The following is a 19,905-nucleotide window of genomic DNA, read 5'->3' as shown; positions in this document are numbered from 1 at the left end:
CAGCAGCTCTACATTCTTCTTGAAATGAGGCCTCCAGACCTGTATACAGTACTCTAGGTGTGGCCTGACCATTGCCTTATACAATGGAATAATCACCTCCTTATCCCTGCTGGAAAAATTCCTGTATATCATTGACAATACTCCATGAGCTACTCTTGCAGCCCGTCTGCACTGTTCAGAGAACTTCATATCTGACTGCACAACCACCCCCAAGTTCCTTTCATTCTCTACCACTGTCAGTGTAGTACCACAGAGTTCATACGTTGCTCTGGGGTTGCTGTTTCCCATGTGTAGTACTTTACATTTGTCAATGTTAAACTTCATTTGCCACCTCTCAGCCCATCTGCTCAACCTTTCCAGATCCTGTTGCAGCAGCATAGTGTCAGTAGTGTCCTTGACAACCCTGCCAACCTTTGTATCGTCTGCAAACTTGGACATTAAGCTTGATATACCATCATCAATATCATTTATAAATACAGAAAACAATAATGGACCCAACACTGAGCCCTGAGGGACTCCACTAATAACATTAGTCCACGATGAGCAGTGTCCATTGATTACCACTCTCTGTCTTCTCCCCCTCAACCACCCCTTTATCCATAGCAGCAATTTGCCTCCAATGTCACACTGCTCCAATTTGTGTAGCAGTCTTCCATGTGCAACAGTATCAAAAGCCTTTCTAAGATCCAAGTATATAATATCAAAGTTATTCCCTGCATCCAGTTCTTTTGTGACTGCATCATAGTATCCAATCAAGTTGGTCAGGCAAGACTTCCCCTTACCAAAACCATGCTGTGTCTGAGCTATAACTGAAGTCTTGTCTAAATGATCCTGCGGTGCTTCTTTAACCAGTGCCTCCATTAATTTTCCTGGAACAGAAGTTAAGCTCACAGGTCTATAATTACTTGTGACAGCCTTTGATCCTCCTTTGTGAATTGGGGTCACATTTGCACATTTCCAGTCTATGGGTACCTCCCCTGAGTCCAAGGAAGCTCTTATAATTATGGCTAAGGGTTTGCTTACTTCCTTTGCTGCCTCCTTTAAATAACTTGATAGATCCCATCCACCCCGGGTGCCTTTCTTGTGTTTATCTTCAACAGTTTCTCCTCCACTTTACTCCCAGTTATTTCAAGATTCTGTAGCTTACTGCTAGAGTTGAATACACCTCTGGCATTCCCCTTTCTGAAACTCCTCATGTGTGAATGTCGATGCAAAATATTCATTTAGTTTGTTAGCTATCTGAGCAGGATCATCAATAGTTGACCCATCAATATCAAGTGGACCAATCTGATTCATCCCCTTCCTTCTAGAGTTTACATAAGTAAAGAACTCTTTGCTGTTTTTCTTTGCATCCCTTGCCAAGGATTTCTCGTAATCTGCCTTCGCCTGCCTAACCTCCTTTGTAACTTGGTTGCATATCAACTTGTATCTATCATAGGCTTCTGTGTCATGTGTTAATTTGTAAGTATCCCATGCATTTTTCTTCTCTGCCATATGCCTCATTAGTTCATCTGACATCCATTTTGGCCTAAACCTTGAACAATATTTCTTAGTTGGTATGTAAAGCCTAGTAGCTTCCAAGATAAGTTCTTTGAATGCTTCCCATTTTGAATTTGCTGTTGGTAACATCATCAGTTGATCTCACTGTATAGAATTTAAATACTGTCTCAGTCCATCGTAGTCGCCTTTACGGAAGCAATAACCCTTCCCTTTACCCCTAATGGTAGTTACCTCTTTGAGTAAATCCCACTTCAGCACACTGTGATCACTGCCACCTGGTGGTTCATTTATCTGCAGATTCTTAATGCATGAAGAATCACTGCTGATAATCAAATCAATATTACTCCCTCTAGTTGCCTCCCGAACATGCTGATGTAGAAAACAATCATCCAATAAATCCACAAAAGCCCTGCTAGTGCGTGAGTAACCAGCCCCCAAATTCCAGTCAATATCTGGGAAATTAAAATCTCCCATTATAAGACTCTCTGATTTACTGGCCCACTCTATTTCCCTGTACAGTTCCTTATTATACTCATCAGAGTCATTAGGCCTATAGCACACTCCTACTCTCAATTTTGATCTCCCAATGCTTATGTCACACCAAACTGACTCAACACTGCACTGTCCAGCGATGTCGACTGGCTTCACTTCCTTGGTTTTTATGTGTTTCTTAACTAATAGCATAACCCCTCCCCCCTTCCTATCCTGTCTATCCTTTCTGTAGACGTTGTACTCCCCAAATTGCAGTTCTGCATCCTTTATATCTGTGTGACACCACGTCTCTGATATCCCAACAATATCTGCCTTTGATCTTTTGAGCAATACCTCAAATTCATCAAATTTATTTACTAAACTCCTAGCATTGTTGTACACGCAAGTATACCTGCACCTGTTTCTATTCTTAGCTACCCTAACACAACCCATGTGTTTACTTGTACCGCAATGGCTCCCAGCAGTCTCTGAAATACCATGCATCTTGTTTTTCAGGCTTCTGCTCATTCTAATAGAAGCAGTGCAAGAATCTCTTTCACCTCTGCCAGTGGCTACTGTCAATCTATTGGTCTTTGTCTCCCCCCAAGCTAGCAGTTTTCCGACCCACCTAACACTGCCTCGATAGCATCAGCAAATATTCTTGCACCCTTTCTATTTAAGTGTATCCCATCCCTGTAGAAGCAATATCTCCTGTTAACAAGTACAGTCCAGGCTGAAAAAAATTCTACCCCTTGAGATTTGCACAATCTTTCCAGGGCCGAATTGATCGACAAGGCTCTCATCATATACTCCCTCCTATCGTGTCTGGGCAGAATTGCAGACACTTTCAAATTCACAGTTGATGTTGTGTTGATGTTACTGAATCCACTTTAACCGTACCTTCTTATTTATTTTTTCTTATTATTTTTATATCGGAGAACAACATGTAAGAACCATATTCCCATGTTTTGCACAAATGAAATGTCTACTGGGAGGTTGTCTTTGTATTGTATATAATGTGCGAAAACTTCATTGAACTTGCTTTGTGAACTTTGTTGCTCAAAGAGAAAAATACACTCCGCTCGTTTTGCTCCACTGAAAATTGGTATTTTATTTTATTCAACATTTCGATTTTTGAATTTTTTTATGTGATTATATAATAATATATATAATGAAAATACAAAGAATATCTAAATTAGTTAATTATTCTGCACACCATTACGTGCAGCAACAGTGGGTACTCTGTTGGCGATAATTTCTATCACTGCTGCAATTAAAGATTCTATTCTATTATTTATTATTATTTTTTTTTTTTTTTTACATTACACGTGTGCCATCATCCCACGAAAGTCGTAACTAGTAATCACCAATAAACACTTCGACACCTTAGCATTTATTCCGCGCTTGGTATGTTTCGAGTAAATTCAAAATTGACGAAGATATAGGCTTACATTGTGAAGCTACTTTTGAATTACTCTGCATAATATTGAACCAAAAGTCAGGATAAGACAATAACACATATTACTAGCACTGGGAATGAATACCAAAGATTTATTTAATATACGATATGGATAGCCTACGTGATATGTATGCCAAAAAGAAATAATAAGTACTGGAATTCCATCGATCCAATCTAAAATTAATTTGGGAAGACTCAACAAATCGTTCTAAAAGATCAAAATATAAAATTTTCATTATAAAAATTACTTAATTTTTCACAAAAATGTTAAATGATCGCCATTGTGATCACAACGTAACAAAGCATGACGACATAACCCCCCCAAAAAAAAGAAAACATGGCGACAAATCTGGCGAGCGTATGCATTATGCAATATCCAAACAAGATGGATGGTTCAGCCACAGACGCACATGAAGGGTAACTTACTCAGCTAGCTTGCTGAAACCAAAATTAAATAATCTCCACCTTAGTAAAGTAGCCCAGGAATTAAAATAAAAAAATTTCCTGTTTAAACTCATATGAGGACGACTCATGAGGTCAGAGGAGTTCACAAGATACGTAGTTACAATTAAATAAAACATTTAATTGTACTATAATTATACTTATATTATATTATATATATTAAATTAGAATTGTAATTATTATTAATTATATTTAACACGATATAAAATTATAAGTCTAATAACAAGTTACAACTGAGAAATATATAATATAACATTAATATTTTTAGTTAGTTACAACATGCTTTTAGATACAAAAAATATACAATAGAGAAAATATAATTTAATACACAAATACTTAATACAAATTCAATTAATACACAAATAATTAATGCAATTATTTTGCATTAAGCAATGGGACTACGCTTAAGATTTACTACTGAACGGTAAGTGCTTTTGCACCATGTTTTGTTCGTAGTGAACTGTTCAAGTCTATAATTGGCATTGTTTTAATTGTATTTCATATTGTGAATCAACCTTCACAACGAGTTGCCGAGGCATTGCACTGCTTTGAATAAGTAACGCTTCACCAGTTACATCAGATACAATTAAAACGATGCCAGTTATCGACTTGAACAGTTCGCTAGGAACAAAACATGGTGCATTTTGTTCATAGCGAACTGACCGTTCAATAACAAATAATATAAATTCGATTAATACGCAACTAAATAAATTTAATAAATACACAAATAAATAATTAATACATAAATTAATAAAACAAATCAATTAACACACAGTTTGCCAAATCAAAAATATCAACACAAGATGCTAGCGCAGACTTACATCCACTATGCAGTCTCCTGACATCACTTTGTTTTATCCACGCTAGAGCAATACCTAAGGCATTCTAACTCGAACAGTGACATATATTGGTCGGTAGGGTTCAACCGAAATGAAAAGCTTAGAGAACTACATATTCAAATAGAGAAGTAATGAGATATGGGCACATATTCGTGCGATGCATGTGAATCTTGACGCCTTAAATATCAAAATACAAAGGGTACTAGGAAAGTTTTGCAATATGACGCAACAATGAATCACAGGAAGCTGCTTGTTGCTGCATGTTGAGACATGTTCATACGTGCATAGTAGCCGCCGCGCCAAGTCGATGGGCTCAGTTATTCATTAGTAGTGAGAGTGTAAAGTGCTTGCGACGGCATCGTGGTCACGAAATGAGATAAGGACAGTTTTGCGGTATAATTTCGTGCGTGGTTTAACCATAGACCAGTGCTTAGAAGAAATGACTCTTGCACTAGATGATGATTGTCCACATCGTACAACGATATTCAGGTGGTATAGAGAATTCCAAAGGGGAAATTTCACTCTGGAGGATTCTGAGAGGCCGGGAAGGCCACGAACGTCAGTTACGGAGGAAAACGTTACTGCTGTGAGGAAAATGCTTGACGAAAACAGGCGAATGACCTACCAACAGATAGAGGATACTTTGGGCCTAAATGCACCAGCAATTCGTTCGATTCTGCACGATCATTTGCACGTGAAGAAACTTTGTTCTCTCTGGGTGCCGCATCAACTGACTGAAGAGCAGATGACACGACGTGTGACTTGGTGCCGGGAGATGGTAAAAAGTTTGATAAGGGACAATCTCGGTATGTGAACAACATCGTGACAGGTGACGAGACTTGGCTGTACTATTACGATCTGCCGACCAAGGCTCAAAAGAAAGTTTGGGTCTTTGATGATGACGACACACCCGTAATTGTCAGAAAATCCCGATCTATAAAGAAGAAAATGATAGCTGTATTTTTCAAATCGAGTGGAATTGTGGAACGTGTCGTTTTGGACACGCAGAAGACAGTCACAGCTAAGTGGTATACTGAACAATGCCTGCCTAAAGTCATTGGATCTATGAAGAACCTGCGGCCAAAGTCAAGAATGGACACCTGGTACCTCCATCACGATAATGCTCCAGTTCACCGCGCCAAAGCCTGCACCGAATATTTGACCACGACAGGACTGAAACTTCTCGAGCACCCTCCCTACAGGCCAGACCTTGCTCCCTGCGACTTTGCACTGTTCCCGCATGTGAAAATGAAGCTAAAAGGGAGGCGGTTTTCCAGTGATGAGGACGTTCTACGGGCTTGGGACAACGAGTGTGCTTTACTCCCTAGTGAAACTTGGCAGAACTGGTTTAAAGATTGGTTTCGGAGGATGGAGAGGTGTATTGAATGTAGAGGAAATTACTTTGAAAAAAATTAAATAAACAATTAATAAAAAGTTATTTTTAAAGAATTTTAAAAATAACTTTTTAACTGTATATAATGTAAAAGATAATGAAAATAATTATGGAATTAAATGTTTATTACATAAAACAACGGTTCTTAAACTGTGCGCCGCGGAATATTTTAAATTTTCGAGGGAAACACAGCGATACTCGACATCTGTTGGACACCGCGCGAACTACTAGCTCGAGGTAGTTCACAGTTTCAGCATTTCTTATTAAGTTGTTTGGACCATATCAAAACTGTTAGGTATTTCTTTTGGTCTGGGTGCGCCTTGAAAAAATTACTGAGATATTAAAGGCGCCGTGAACCGAGAAATTTTGGGAACCTCTGACATAAAATACACAATGAAGAAATTACTGTTGCGGAAATATCTGAACAGTGTTGACTTTCTCTTTTCATCAATCAATTTCCGATAGCCGACGACAATCTTCTCTGAGCCCTGGCGAAATAAATATCGCAGAGAAGATCAAACCTTTTTGTTGGAGGTTATATGCGATACGAAAGATTTCATCTAATTCTTTTACCGTTATCTCCTTCGCGATAACATTTTCATCTGACTCATTTAAAAATTTGAATTTTTAAATGCAAGTCTGCATTGACTTTATTAGCAGGAGACAAACAAGTCTTCTTCCGATGGTTGATGGAACACACACCGAGGCGGGCAGCAGGCAAACGTTTGTTTATTGACCGTACGACTCGCGGTAAGCTTAACGCGCGATTCAAATCTTTTTCAACTATCGCATAAAAAAAAAAAAAAAAGATCGCGTTAACTGCAAATTTGCATCGTGTAAAGTAAAAAGTGGTATCATTTTTTAAATAGCGTTAACGGAATATCGCGTTAATCGAACTCACGTTATGCGAGGCCTAGCTGTAATAGGTATAATTCAGCATGTATCTGTAACCTACACACATATAATTATCATATAGCATCCGTATGATTTATATCAACTCTCAACTGCCTTCAGGCTACCACCTTGGCAGGGACTGGCGCCTTCGAGTTTAACTTCATTGAATAACCTTAACTAACTAAAGACCTCTTACAATGGAGTTTTGGACATATCAAAAAGAGGAATGTTTTAACTATCAAACAACGGCTTGTGTTCCCACAGTATCGCTTCCCTCTACAGTCTAGGGTGACTAACCGTCCCGAAGTTTGCGAGACATTCCGATTTTCGGCTCTCTGTAGAGGCGTTCCGAAAGAACCCTGGGTGGGACGCCATTTGTCCCGATTCATCACATAAAGTAAAATAAATACTGTAATATAAAATATAATAATAGATCATACTAAAATTCAATAACTAGCATAACATGAATGTGTATAGAAAGTTTAAATAAAATAAGGCAGTTTAGTCGCGTGCGTAGCAGCGTAAGGTAGAAAAGGAGAAACGCGCGCGCATTTCTGAATATAGTGATCGTGCGTAATTTTTCGGAAGTTATTTATTTTCTTTTATCGTTATCGTAAAATTTAAAAATATACTATTTTGATTTAATTAATTATTTATTTGTTGGAGTTGAAAGAAACATGTCTGACAGCAATGAAGATAAAAATATACCTATACAGTATATGTACAAATAATAACCAAGAAGGGACATGTACATACGTTAGTATTACAAGGTATTTTGTAATCTGATGTATCAATGAAAAAATCCCGATTTTTTTGGTTGTCTCCCAATTTTTTAAGATCGATATCTCGAAATTGGCTGATCAAGAGTTGGTCACCCTAACTCTAACCCCCCCCCCCTCCCCCGCCACCAAACAACACATGCTCTGCCTCTGCTCGAAGCATTTTGCGTTTTACAGCTGAAAATACATGTTGGAAAATTAGACTTCAATAAGGTACTTGCGAACCAGGGCCGACCCTAGGTGTTTCAACTGAAGCACTTGCTGTAGGCGCCATTTAAAATAGTAGCTGCTAGATACGCTACTGCATATATATGCATTACGATATGAATTAGGCGCCATTTTGCCTCAGGCGCCTCAAACTCTTTGGATTATAAATAAAAATTAAACTTACCAAAGAATTTTCTTCATTGTAACTGCTATTACTTGTCAGTAGTCAGTTTGCCGTACTGATTTAAATTTACAAAATTTTCATTTCCTAGGCTTAGATATTTTGATGTGGAAGACTTACAATTATAGACACCTGTAATGATTTATATGATTGTCCAGTTCTGCTTCTGTTAAAGTAAAAACGTGAGAAAAATTTGACACCGTTTTAAACCGAACTAAATTTGCAATAATGTAAATAAGCACTAATTCATTTCACTTTCAACCAAACTTCTCTAATATTCCGCACTCTGTACAAAAACTTGTAGCGACTTCTTTAGCGCGTTTACATTTTTCACGTACGTTTTGCTATTGCTGAAGTAATGAGTAGATACAAAATATTACGCAATTTGGCGCATAATTATCGCCAACAGAGTACCCACTGTTGCTGCACGTAATGGTGTGCAGAATAATTAACTAATTTAGATATTCTTTGTATTTTCATTATATATATTATTATATAATCTCATAAAAAAATTCAAAAATCGAAACGTTGAATAATTTTTTACTTCTTAGATTATTATAATTTATTTTATTTTGTTTTATTTTTATGCATTTATTGCATTGTTCTAATCATGTCTTTAAAGATAATTGTTAATAATTGAAAATGATAATAATAAAGATATTAATGAAGATAACTGTACTAAGGTAATAATGAAGGTATCAAATAAGGTTTAGATATTGATAATATTAAAATTTTACAAAAACTTAACAGCCAACAATTAAGTTGTTAGGTGTGCTTTTGTATCAGTGTATTCTCTTGGTTTTGTTTCAGTGTGTCTAAGTATTCTCCTATTCCCTGGTTTTTGGTCTCGTGTTTGCTGTGGTCGCTGTCTCTTTGAGGATGCTCTTTGCTTTTCCAATCAATTTCTTACTCCTATTATCCCTTTGGTACTGGATCAGTATGCCTATCTTTACTCTTAATTCTTCTATCTTTTGCTGAAGTCTGCTCTCCCAAGCTGGCGGTTCCTTGTTTTTTCGGTTCTTCAGCTGCTGGTCTCTCGTTTCTCTTCCATTAATGCTAGTGGCTGCTATGGAAGCACAGCACACAGCTGTGGGGATGGCCTTCAGTGTTGCACCATTGTTGTCAATATCACGCGGTATTAATTGCCGATTGAGGTGGTCTGCGACTCTCAACAGTATTCGATTGGGTCTCTGCTTTGGTATCACGTGGATTTTTGTGGGGTACATTCCCTAATTCTTTAGGGTCTTCTTCCACTCGTCTTCTATTCTGGATATCACGACCTCGTCTCTTTCCACTTCAGGTGTTCTGGGTTGTATTTCTTCTTTCTCTGGTTCTGTGTTGTTCTTATTCCCTGTTCTGTGTTGTTCTTATTCCCTGTTCTGTGTTGTTCTTATTCCCTGTTCTGTGTAATTGGTCGCTCATGTCCCGCTTGATTTTTTTTTCCAAGATTACAGAAGCTATCAGGTTCTTCGTGACGATAGTCCTCCTTTGTTCCACCATTTGCTGTGCCCTGAATATCCGGGAATCGTTCCAACCACTTGGTATATAGCCTCGACCTGTATATATTCTTATTCTTATTCTTATTATTAGCTATATGGTGCAAGGAAGCCTGAGGCTTATTCTGCACCAGCCATTTTCATATCGGTCTCTAGCTTGGTTATTTCGTAGCATGTTCGATGCTCTACTTCATGCGTTGGCGATTTCTTCCTTCCTGGGTGGTCACTAGCGCTGGATGCACATCCAGTTGGTTGGGCCGGATTGTCTTGCGGTCCCTTGTGGTAGCCATACAGAAAACAGCTCCACTTGCTCCACTATCTTCCTTGGGACACTGTCTCCAACTTTTCGCCTACAGATTGTAAATTGCATGTGAACACATACAATTTACAATCTTACAGCCACAACATGTATAAGGCGAAATTTGGCTTAAGTCGCCGATGTGCCTACAACAACAACAACAGTTTATGTTTTAGTACTTTTTTTAGGAGCATTTCCTCGTGGTTTTTTTTTTTCTCCTAGTATAACCTGGAGAAAAAACAAGGATGCACTCACCCGTCCTCCCAGCCACATTGAGAAAAAGGCCCATAAAAATTCCCCACATCATCTACGGACTCGAACTCAGATCTTTTCCACCCTGTGTGGAGGACGGTGATTCTACTAACCGACGAGCTACCCACGAGGGCTATGGTACAGTAATTTCATGTTAAAATTTTGGATCGATGATTCAATTTCTCAAATATTTATGCTAAGTGAATTTCTGAACATTAATGTAAACAGACTTGAAATTTTTAGCCGTGTGATTCCTACAGAATCGAGGCCTTTAATCCATCGTGGATTTCGTCCACTCGCGTCACTACTAATAAAAATATGTATACTTCGTGAAGTTGGTATGTTATGAACGCAGAGTAGTATTACTCTGGTTATGAAAACTTGAAAAGCATAATATTTTAGCAACTTCGTACGTATCAGTTCAATGTTTCGCTTCGTAAATTTCATTAATTTACGAATTATCTTCGTAATTTTATTCGCTTTGCTCCCTGCCCACTACTTGTGTTTATATTATTATTATTATTAGCCATATGGTTCCGGAAGCCTGAGGCTTATGCTGCACCAGTCAAAAAAAAAAAAAAAAAATTCCCGAGTTACCCTGAGAGAGAGAGAGAGAGAGGAATCACCAAGAAAGAGAAGAATGATGATATCCAGCCCAGGACCCTGGGTGTGCCAAGCCATTACTCACCAGATGTGAGCCCCTGAGGTTATCAATAGTTCCTTCGTAGATTAATATAATACTGTACTTTCTTGAAGTCTTAACAATGTACAGTATATTGTAAGGTGCTGAAAATTATGAGAAAAATAATTCGAACATCTAATTTAATCTGAAAAGCATGTAACATATATATATTTTTTTCTCTTTCTTTCACATGGGAATTGATGTAAAACCCAACAGTTTTGATATGATCAGTGTCTCACTCAGTATTTATGTCTAACACGGTCCCTTGGTATAATCAGTGGTGCTTATGGTTTTTTGAAAAGCTTTCTGCTTTATCTTTAGTGTTATTGACATACTGTATTTAGACGAGCCACTTAAGTTACCATATACATGTACTGTAAATCTGAAGGTAATTTTATTTGTGTAGAAATAGAATTAAATTTGGAATAAAATTGAAAAAAAAAAAAAAAAAGAAAAATTAAGAAACTAAAGCAAGTTTATTTTGTGTTAGTTGTTTATTTTGTTACCCATAAGAAAACACAATGTTCTACAAAACTTGAACCCCAGTCCACTCAAAGAGCATGTGCTACTGCACTCACGCTCCTGACCACTTGGCTACTTCATATATACGTATAAGCAAGATAAACTTTTTTTTTTTTTTTTCCAATCTCATTGAAGTTCAAGCCTGAAAAGAAAAAAATTGGAATATTGAGCTGTAAATAAAATATCTTTACAAAAAGGGGTTATCGAGCAGAGATATTCATGAAGATGTTATAAATGCATCAGGAGAATCTGCCCCATCATAGGCAATTATTCAACCACAAAAAAATTGAGCTTCTGAATTTAAATTTGATAGAACCAGCATTGAAGATAAAAAGCACAATGGATGTCCGTCAACAGCAACCACCCCAGGAAACATCAATAAAATTCATGACGTGATAACAACTGATTGTGAGTAACTATTACAGAAAAGGTAGAGACTAAAGGCATCTCAGTTTGACAGGTGCAAAATATTCTGTCAATTAGTTATGACAAAGGTTTCTGCACAATGAATCCCCCACTTTTTGACACCTGGTCAGAAACTTCTTCAATTAAAAACTTCAAAGCAATATTTTGCTTGGTTTCGAGCATATCCCAAAACCTTTCTGTCCTGATATGTAACTGTGGACAAAACATGGTATCACCTCTATCAACTAGAGTCAAAATTGAAATCAAAACAATGGGAGCATGCTGATTCAGTACCTTTAAAGAAGGCCAAGTCAGTCCCATTATCAGGCAAGGTCATAGCATCTGTGTTTTGGAATCCAAAAGGGTTAATGATAGTAATAGTCTTCCAATGGGTTGTTTGTTTAACCCCTGGCAACTATTCAAGGCACTGTCAGCTATATGCAGTTCTGAAAACTGACAACAAGAAATGGCTTAGCTAAAGTTAAAACTTTGTATGTATTCTTCTGGTCAGAATGATATTACATGGTTTTTATTTCCATGAGCTTATTAAAGGAGTACAACTCTTGTATTTGCCACTTCCTTTAAAAACATTAGTTTATATAGTGGCATTCAAATTAGGGCCATCTAAAAACATACAAAGAAAAACAAAAGGTGAATTGGAGAATAATCAGGAATTAATACTGAAATTTTGATAGAAATCAAATGTGAATCTCTTTAGTGTGTAATTAAACTGTGAAATTAAACAAATAAATCTTCCAACTGTGTAATTAAATATGAATTAAACATAACCCAGTGGGTGATTGATTGCTTGAACAAACTTCCATCTGTTATTGTGAGAGTGGATAGCTTAAATAAATTCAAGGAAGAACTAGATCCTAATAATTTTTTTTAAAAATTGTGAGAAACAAAACTGATATTTTCTGGTATAATCAAAATCTAAGAACTGTGTTTCTTTTGAATGTCAATTATTTTCAGTATAAGAAACCTCTATTGGAGTACTGGAAATACATGGGAATTGCATTAGAAAAGCATTAGTATTAGTAGAGGCACATGATGCAAGAAAGCAAGCTTATACAGCATCAGCCAAAAAAAAAAAAAAAAATCCCTTCCCATTTCACTGATCTATTCATTCCAAATGTTTGTCTAGTTCTGCCTTGAATTTATTTAAGCTATCAACTTCTACAACAACAAATGGAACTTTGTTCCAGCAATCATTTACCTGCTGGCTAAAGGCAAATTTCTGTACATCTACAACTGTCTTTCCTCATTTTGAATCTATGCCCCTCAGGTTTGTAATCTGAGCAAGAGGAAGAATCCCATCAGCATTGAGTCTACTCTATCCATTCAATGCCTTATACACCTCAATCAGATTGCCTCACACATGATAACGACATGATAACATGGAACCCATATAGAATCCATATCAAAATGGCTTGCTTTGGAGCATCAACTGTTGGTAGAAAAAAATAGTTAGTGATAATAGGTGAAAAGGATTCTGACTCAAAAACTTTGATGAAATGCTGTAAAAGTATCCTTGATTGAATATCTTGCTAGAGAAAATTTTTCTGGTAAAGAGCTGCTGAACTTTATTGCTGTTCCCATTTGCTCATCCATAAATGAAATGAATGTCTGCCATTTTGATGTTAGAGTACTGATTATTCATGGTCAAGGTAAAAAATAACATGTGGATTGAAAATAACAGGAATACTGATTTAATTGCAGGTAACTTCAGGACATCTTACTTTAAGAACAGTTCACTCACCTAGAAGTAGATGGATTCATTCTAAAATTTGCATGTATGTAGATATGCAAATGATTAAAATATACCTATCATCTTACTTATTGACAAATGTACTTATCCTCACTCTATGAAAACAGGCAATAACTCAAAAGGGAAGCATTTCTGCTATGTGAATATGGACATAGAAATGTCCATGTGAACTTTTTTTCATTCCTATGCTAAGTAGAACATGCTACCAATGTTTGAATCCTTTTAAAAAGGATTCACAAGAAGACCAAATCCATTATTAATCCAGTACATAAGACTCTTTTTTTTTAATTACTATTATTGGCATGCCAAAAGAAACAAAAAATATAGGTGCATTTTTATACACTATGCACATACTGTCATGTCTAAGGATATTAAGAGTCAACCTACCTGCCCCATAGGATGCTCCAATTCCAGGTTCAGGGCAGCTGATTTACCTGTTCCTCCCTTTCCTCCTATCCTCCCCTGCTTATATCATTTTTTTAATTTTTTTATTGCCATGCTTCTTGAATTTTAATGCACAAAAGTCAAACCTAATGACGAAGGAATGCAAAGATTTGTGCATTTTAAATGGGGGATTAATAGTTGCATGCTAACTATTTAAGAACCTCTTGCCCAGAATATCACTCAAGTTTGCGTTGACCTGATTTGTCTCTCATTACAGAAACACCTGAATTTCTGTAATCAGAGACAGGGACATAAAATTAAGTTTTAATTAGGTTAAAATTGGGTTTTTATTTAAGAAAATTAGTAACAAGCAGATAACAGGAGCGAGGTGCGTAGCACGCATTCCTTGAGTGGACCGGGGTTCAAGCCCGTGACTACTAAATACGATAAATATTTGTATTGACGATTTATTGTAAACTCTACTGACTTGGTTGTCGTGCCGGAGTATAAACAGAATTATTATTATTATTATTATTATTATAACAAAATAATTAAAAAGCAAATAAATTATTAAAAAATACTAAAGAAATCCAAATTCATCACTTGAACTGATATGGTACATTAATGTTATATCAGTTCAAGTGATGAATCAAAAGGATAAGGAAAGTAGGAACACGATTGTCACCAGGTGCTCGCATCTGGTGAGTATGGGCTTGGCACACCCAGGGTCCTGAGCTGGATATCATTATTCTTCTCTTTCTTGGTGATTCCCTTCTACTTTTGACTCTCTCTCTCTCTCAGGGTAACTCGGGAATTTTTTTTTTTTTTTTTTTGGCTGGTGTAGCGTAAGCCTCAAGCTTCCTTGCACCATGTAGCTAACAATAATAATTACAGTCTCTGTGGTGTGCTATGCCTACTCGTGAGGCAATATACTTTTGCTTGAGGAATAACTGATTATAAAATCTATCAATGGGGGCAGATTTTATTATATGCCTCTACTTGAAACTGCATGATAATTTCATGCTATAATGAAAATCATTTATAATAGAAGTAGTATATTCAGAATTATAAATTTTGTCATGATAATTCTGATATTAGAATTTCTTTTATAATATATATATAGTATTTGACTAGCATTATTTCTTAAAGATGTCGACCAGGCTGGAAGTCAGAATTATGTGATCAGTGCATGCCATATCCTGGCTGTAAGCATGGTTACTGCAACGGATCTCCTTGGCAATGTATATGTGATATAAACTGGGGAGGCATTTTGTGTGATCAAGGTGAGCAGTATGTACATGTTTTACTATATACATTTCTTATTTAGTTATTTAATCCTACTACTGAACAAAAATCTTTGAATTTTTTATTTTTTGTTCACTAACCTTGGAGGGGGGAATGTAGAGAAGGTTAATAAATTAATCTTCTCTACATTTTCCACACTGGGGTTGGGTTTTTAAAAAGTTTTTCTTACTTTTTATTTTGATAGTTTTCTTCATAAACTCAAGAATAGTTTGTTGCACCACAATTTGTTGTATACAAATACACCACAGTTTGTTGTATTTGAGCATAATAACTTAAAAAAAACCTTTCTTTACTAAATATAGTGCAACATGAAATATTTTTGTATATAAGGACTGCTTAAAAGAGTTTGCTGGAGGTCATCAATTATCTTTCACCAACTGTAAACTGTTCATTGCAGCAGAGTTAGTTGTGAGGCTATAATCACTATATCTGCACAATTATATTTTCCAGAATTGGGCACAATTCAAACATGAGAACACCTGATTGGATTAGACAGCACTTTTAGGTGGCCAAGATATAGTTTTACTTTTGGTGCACCTTCAGCTTTCTGTTAACTTCATGTTTAGTAAATTTTGCATGGTCAGTTGATTGTCACTTTTATGTACTATGTGTTGTTTCCAGTAATTCAACACCCTGTTTTAACAATCACTCTCATATTCACTTTGATTCATAACAGAGAGTAAAAAAATATGTGGAGGCCCTAAAGTCTCGAAACTTTATTAGACAGTTGGACAGACAACTTGAGTAGTCGAGACCTGCTAATTTTCATAAAATCAGACAAATGCTAATATTTTATTGTAATTTTTCCTTGTAGAGGATCTGCGATCTAATTATGGATTTAAAATAAACTTTGTGGATTTTTTTGAAAAGGGTAATATAGGCTATTTTTGGAAATTTTAAAGGAATATTAAATTTTAGGAATATTATATATTTTATTTTAAGGCAGAAGAATACTCTTACCTGGGATTTTCTTCAGGAACAGCTGCATCCAGGTGAGCTGTAATTGAAAAGGTGTTGAAATTGCAATTATATGGAAGGAGAACGAAGGAAAAAGCCAGCTTTTGCATGGGGAGTAATTGTAGTCATAAAGGGAGATGATGTCCTGAACCTTGATGGAGGCTTTTCGTTAATTCACTTGATTCATGATATTTTGGGGCATGGTTCCATGTTTTCTATTGTATAATGTGCTTTTGTTAACATCTGTAATGTCCATACACATTATAGATGTTAACACCTGAATATATGTTGCTAATAAAGTAGGATAACCAGATGTCCAGTTTTCATTGTTTTGTCACACTTCCATTCTGCATATAATGGAAGTGTTGAAAGAATATTTTCAGAAATAAATGTTTAATGATCAAATGAATGAAACCATGTGGATGGAAAATCAATTAATTTCATTGATATGTAAATTTAACATAAAATTTGTATAAGATGATCTGATTAGGCAGGAAGGAGATCAAGAAAAATGTTATTAACTAGTTATATGTCTAAAACTTTGAATTTTGTTTTATTTTATTGTAATACTGTTTATTTATTCCCCAGATATATTAAATTATGTTTGATATGTTAAAGCATATGTTTTCTTTTATAAACATTTTGTTTTTTATTTTTAGACCACATTACCTAAACACAGAAAAGTTTTCATTGTCCCTGTTTTTTTTTTAAATTGTCCTGTATTTAAGGGTTTAACACTCATTTTTGTGGCACCTATATTAAGTCCATGTCAAGACACATTTGACAGCGAAATGTGTTTTAAAGTGTGGCCCTCAAAAATTGCTTCTGTGACATTGATTATATCTCATTATTTGATTCATTCTTCTGTTATATGTCCCTTTGATTTGTTCAACTAATTTTTAACATACAATTTTGTAAAGTTTATGGCACATTATGGCCATGTTGCCCTTGCACCGTAAAACCCCCAAACAAACAAACAAACAAACATTTTGTTGTACTAGTACATCAAGAAAATATGTCATGACAAACTAACTATTTATTTCACATTTGACATTTAGATCTAAATTACTGTGGAACTCATGAACCATGTCAGAATGGTGGAACATGTGAGAATACTGCTCCTGATGAATATATGTGTCGATGTCCTGATGGTTTCTCTGGTGTCAACTGTGAAGTTGGTAAGTTTTAAAATGTCTTATCTGTTGTATTTAAATATTTTGTAATGTTTCACTGAATTTGTAAAATGTATTTCTTTTTTGAGCACACAAACAAATTAAATATTCACAGAATTCAATAGGTTGGACTATGAGACAATAGTTATCTGGAAATCATAAGTACTCTTATAAGGATTAATGCAGAATCATCATGGCGATTGAAACATTCATCAGCTAACTTTTCAAAGAACTTAAAAATTACTTAGCGGCATTTTTGAGGAAATTTGTAAACATTCTGTTTTTGCAGTTTTTCATATATTTCTTGGAAAATATATTCTGAAATTTTCAGTGGAAATGTTGACACATGAAAAAGCATTAGCATTAGCATTAGCATTAGTAGAGGCATATGATGCAAGAAAGCAAGCTTATTCAGCATCAGCCAAAAAAAAAAAAAAAAAAAAAAAAACAACCACTACTCCCATTTCACCCCTCCATTTGTTCGAAATACCTGTCCAGCTGAGCCTTAAATTTGTTTAGGCTATCAACTTCAACAGCAAGCGATGGAAGTCTATTCCACAAACCAACTGCCCGCTGGCTAAAGGCAAATTTCCGCACATCTATCCGACATCCGTCCTTCCTCAATTTGAATTTATGCCCTCTCAGGTGATTATTCTGAGCAAGAGGAAGAATCCCATCGGCATTGAGCATGCTCAAGCCATTCAAAGCCTTATACACCTCTATCAGTCACCTCGCCGATGCCTAGTCTCCAGGCTCTGTAATTTGCAAAACTTAAGCCTTTCTTCGTAAGAGCAACCCTTTGTTCCATTCACTAATCTTGTTGCCCTTCTCTGTACTCGTTCCAGCAGCTCTACATCCTTCTTGAAATGAGGCCTCCAGACCTGTATACAGTACTCAAGGTGTGGCCTGACCAATGCCTTATACAAGGGAATAATCACATCCCTGTCCCTGCTAGAAAAATTCCTGTATATCATTGACAAGACACCATGAGCTACTCTTGCAGCTCGTCTGCACTGAGTAGCTCATGGTGTCTTGTCAATGATATACAGGAATTTTTCTAGGTGACTTGTTATAGTGATTATAGTGATTATAGAGATATTATAAGGTGACTTGTTATAGTGATTTTATATTATGATGTTGTATGAAGTGAAGATATGTAGTTCTTAGACATCTGACAATTAGACCTTGCATTTCAGAAAAATTCTTAAGATCATTGAATTAGCATTGAAAGCAATAAAACAGATAAAAAAAACAGCTATGTAGTTCTCAGAGCAGTATGTTGCTTTATCAACATAGGAAAACAATATGGCATATAATCCCTTAAATACGAAGGTGGCTACGTGAGAATCCAACATGCTCCTAAGAATAATCAGTGTGTGTGGATCATGCATAGAATATAAAGTGGGTGGGGATGAGGGAATAACAAAGGGAACATAGTAAAAAAAAAAAAAAAAAAATGCAGAAAGTTGGTGGGGGAAGAAAGAAAGAAAAGCAACAAGAGAAAAGTGGGTGAAGGAAAGGAGAGAAAAGAGGAAAAGGGAGATGACAAAACAGAAAAAGAAAGGAAATCATTGTGTGGAATCTGAGTGCACTAACCAGACTAAAGAATTTACCACTGTTCTTCTTGTTGCAGGATTATTGCGTCCATAATAGGGTGTATGCAATTTCTTCTATTTTGATTATTATTGGATCTGCTGCCAGACTGGTCATTTGGCAATTCTGGTAAATGCCAGAAAGGCCATTCGACTGGTTCTAGTGGAAAACACAAACTAATATTAAACCTCAAAATATATTTTTTAATCATAACTTCTTTTACAAAAATAATGTAAAATGTTAATAATTGCTAGTATGTAGATTATTAATTTTGCAGGCTATTCATTGCATGATTAAAAATAAAAATTTTTTTTTTAATAAATTGAGATACATTTTCATTTTTGTGTGTTTCTATTTGTTTTCAAGTTTTGTGGTATCTTTCAAGTATAGAACCTGGAGCAGAGAAACATTTGAGTTCACCATTGCTTTTTATTAGTGCATGCCAATTTTGCCCAGAGTAGCAACAAGCAATCCTGTAACCTTCTTATAGAATGCAAATACACATGCCTTAATTTTAAAATAACTGTTTTTATTTCATGTTACCACATTTGATTTGAGACAGTAAGAATTTTTATTGCTAGTGAGATCTTCATCCTGCACATCACCATTAAAAGTTTAAAAAACTATGTAACATTTTTGGCTGTCTTCTGAGATGTTGGTTATTGGATTTTCCAGATAATCAGGGCCTCATTGAACTTTTACTGTGTTTTATGAAATTAGAAAAAAACTAAAATAATTGTAAGAACTGTAAAACCAAGAATTGAAATGATCTATTTCTGCCAAATTTTTTTCTGTGAATCACCAGTTGAAAAATACTACCCTAGCTTATAAGTTCTTGTTGACCCTCTCTTTCATGCACGTAATTTGCTCTGGTGTTCAAGTG

The 19,905-nt window shown here is 35.8% G+C and overlaps 1 protein-coding gene across 1 annotated transcript in view; it reads left to right on the top strand.

Moving 5' to 3' along the window:
* The window catches only part of LOC150088530 (protein jagged-1b-like), a 329,274-nt gene that overhangs the window by 203,800 nt on the left and 105,569 nt on the right, over positions 1-19,905 (top strand). The window contains exons 5-6 of the mRNA XM_090370220.1: positions 15,145-15,278; positions 17,316-17,435. Coding sequence (XP_090226346.1) covers positions 15,145-15,278; positions 17,316-17,435 — 254 coding nt within the window. The remainder of the gene's footprint in view (positions 1-15,144; positions 15,279-17,315; positions 17,436-19,905) is intronic.

This window comes from Mastigoproctus giganteus, chromosome 3 (assembly GCF_048544385.1).
Source record: "Mastigoproctus giganteus isolate SK-2022 chromosome 3, ASM4854438v1, whole genome shotgun sequence".
NCBI classification, from domain to species: Eukaryota; Metazoa; Arthropoda; class Arachnida; order Uropygi; family Thelyphonidae; genus Mastigoproctus; species Mastigoproctus giganteus.
This window is presented reverse-complemented; position numbering and strand designations above follow the sequence as displayed.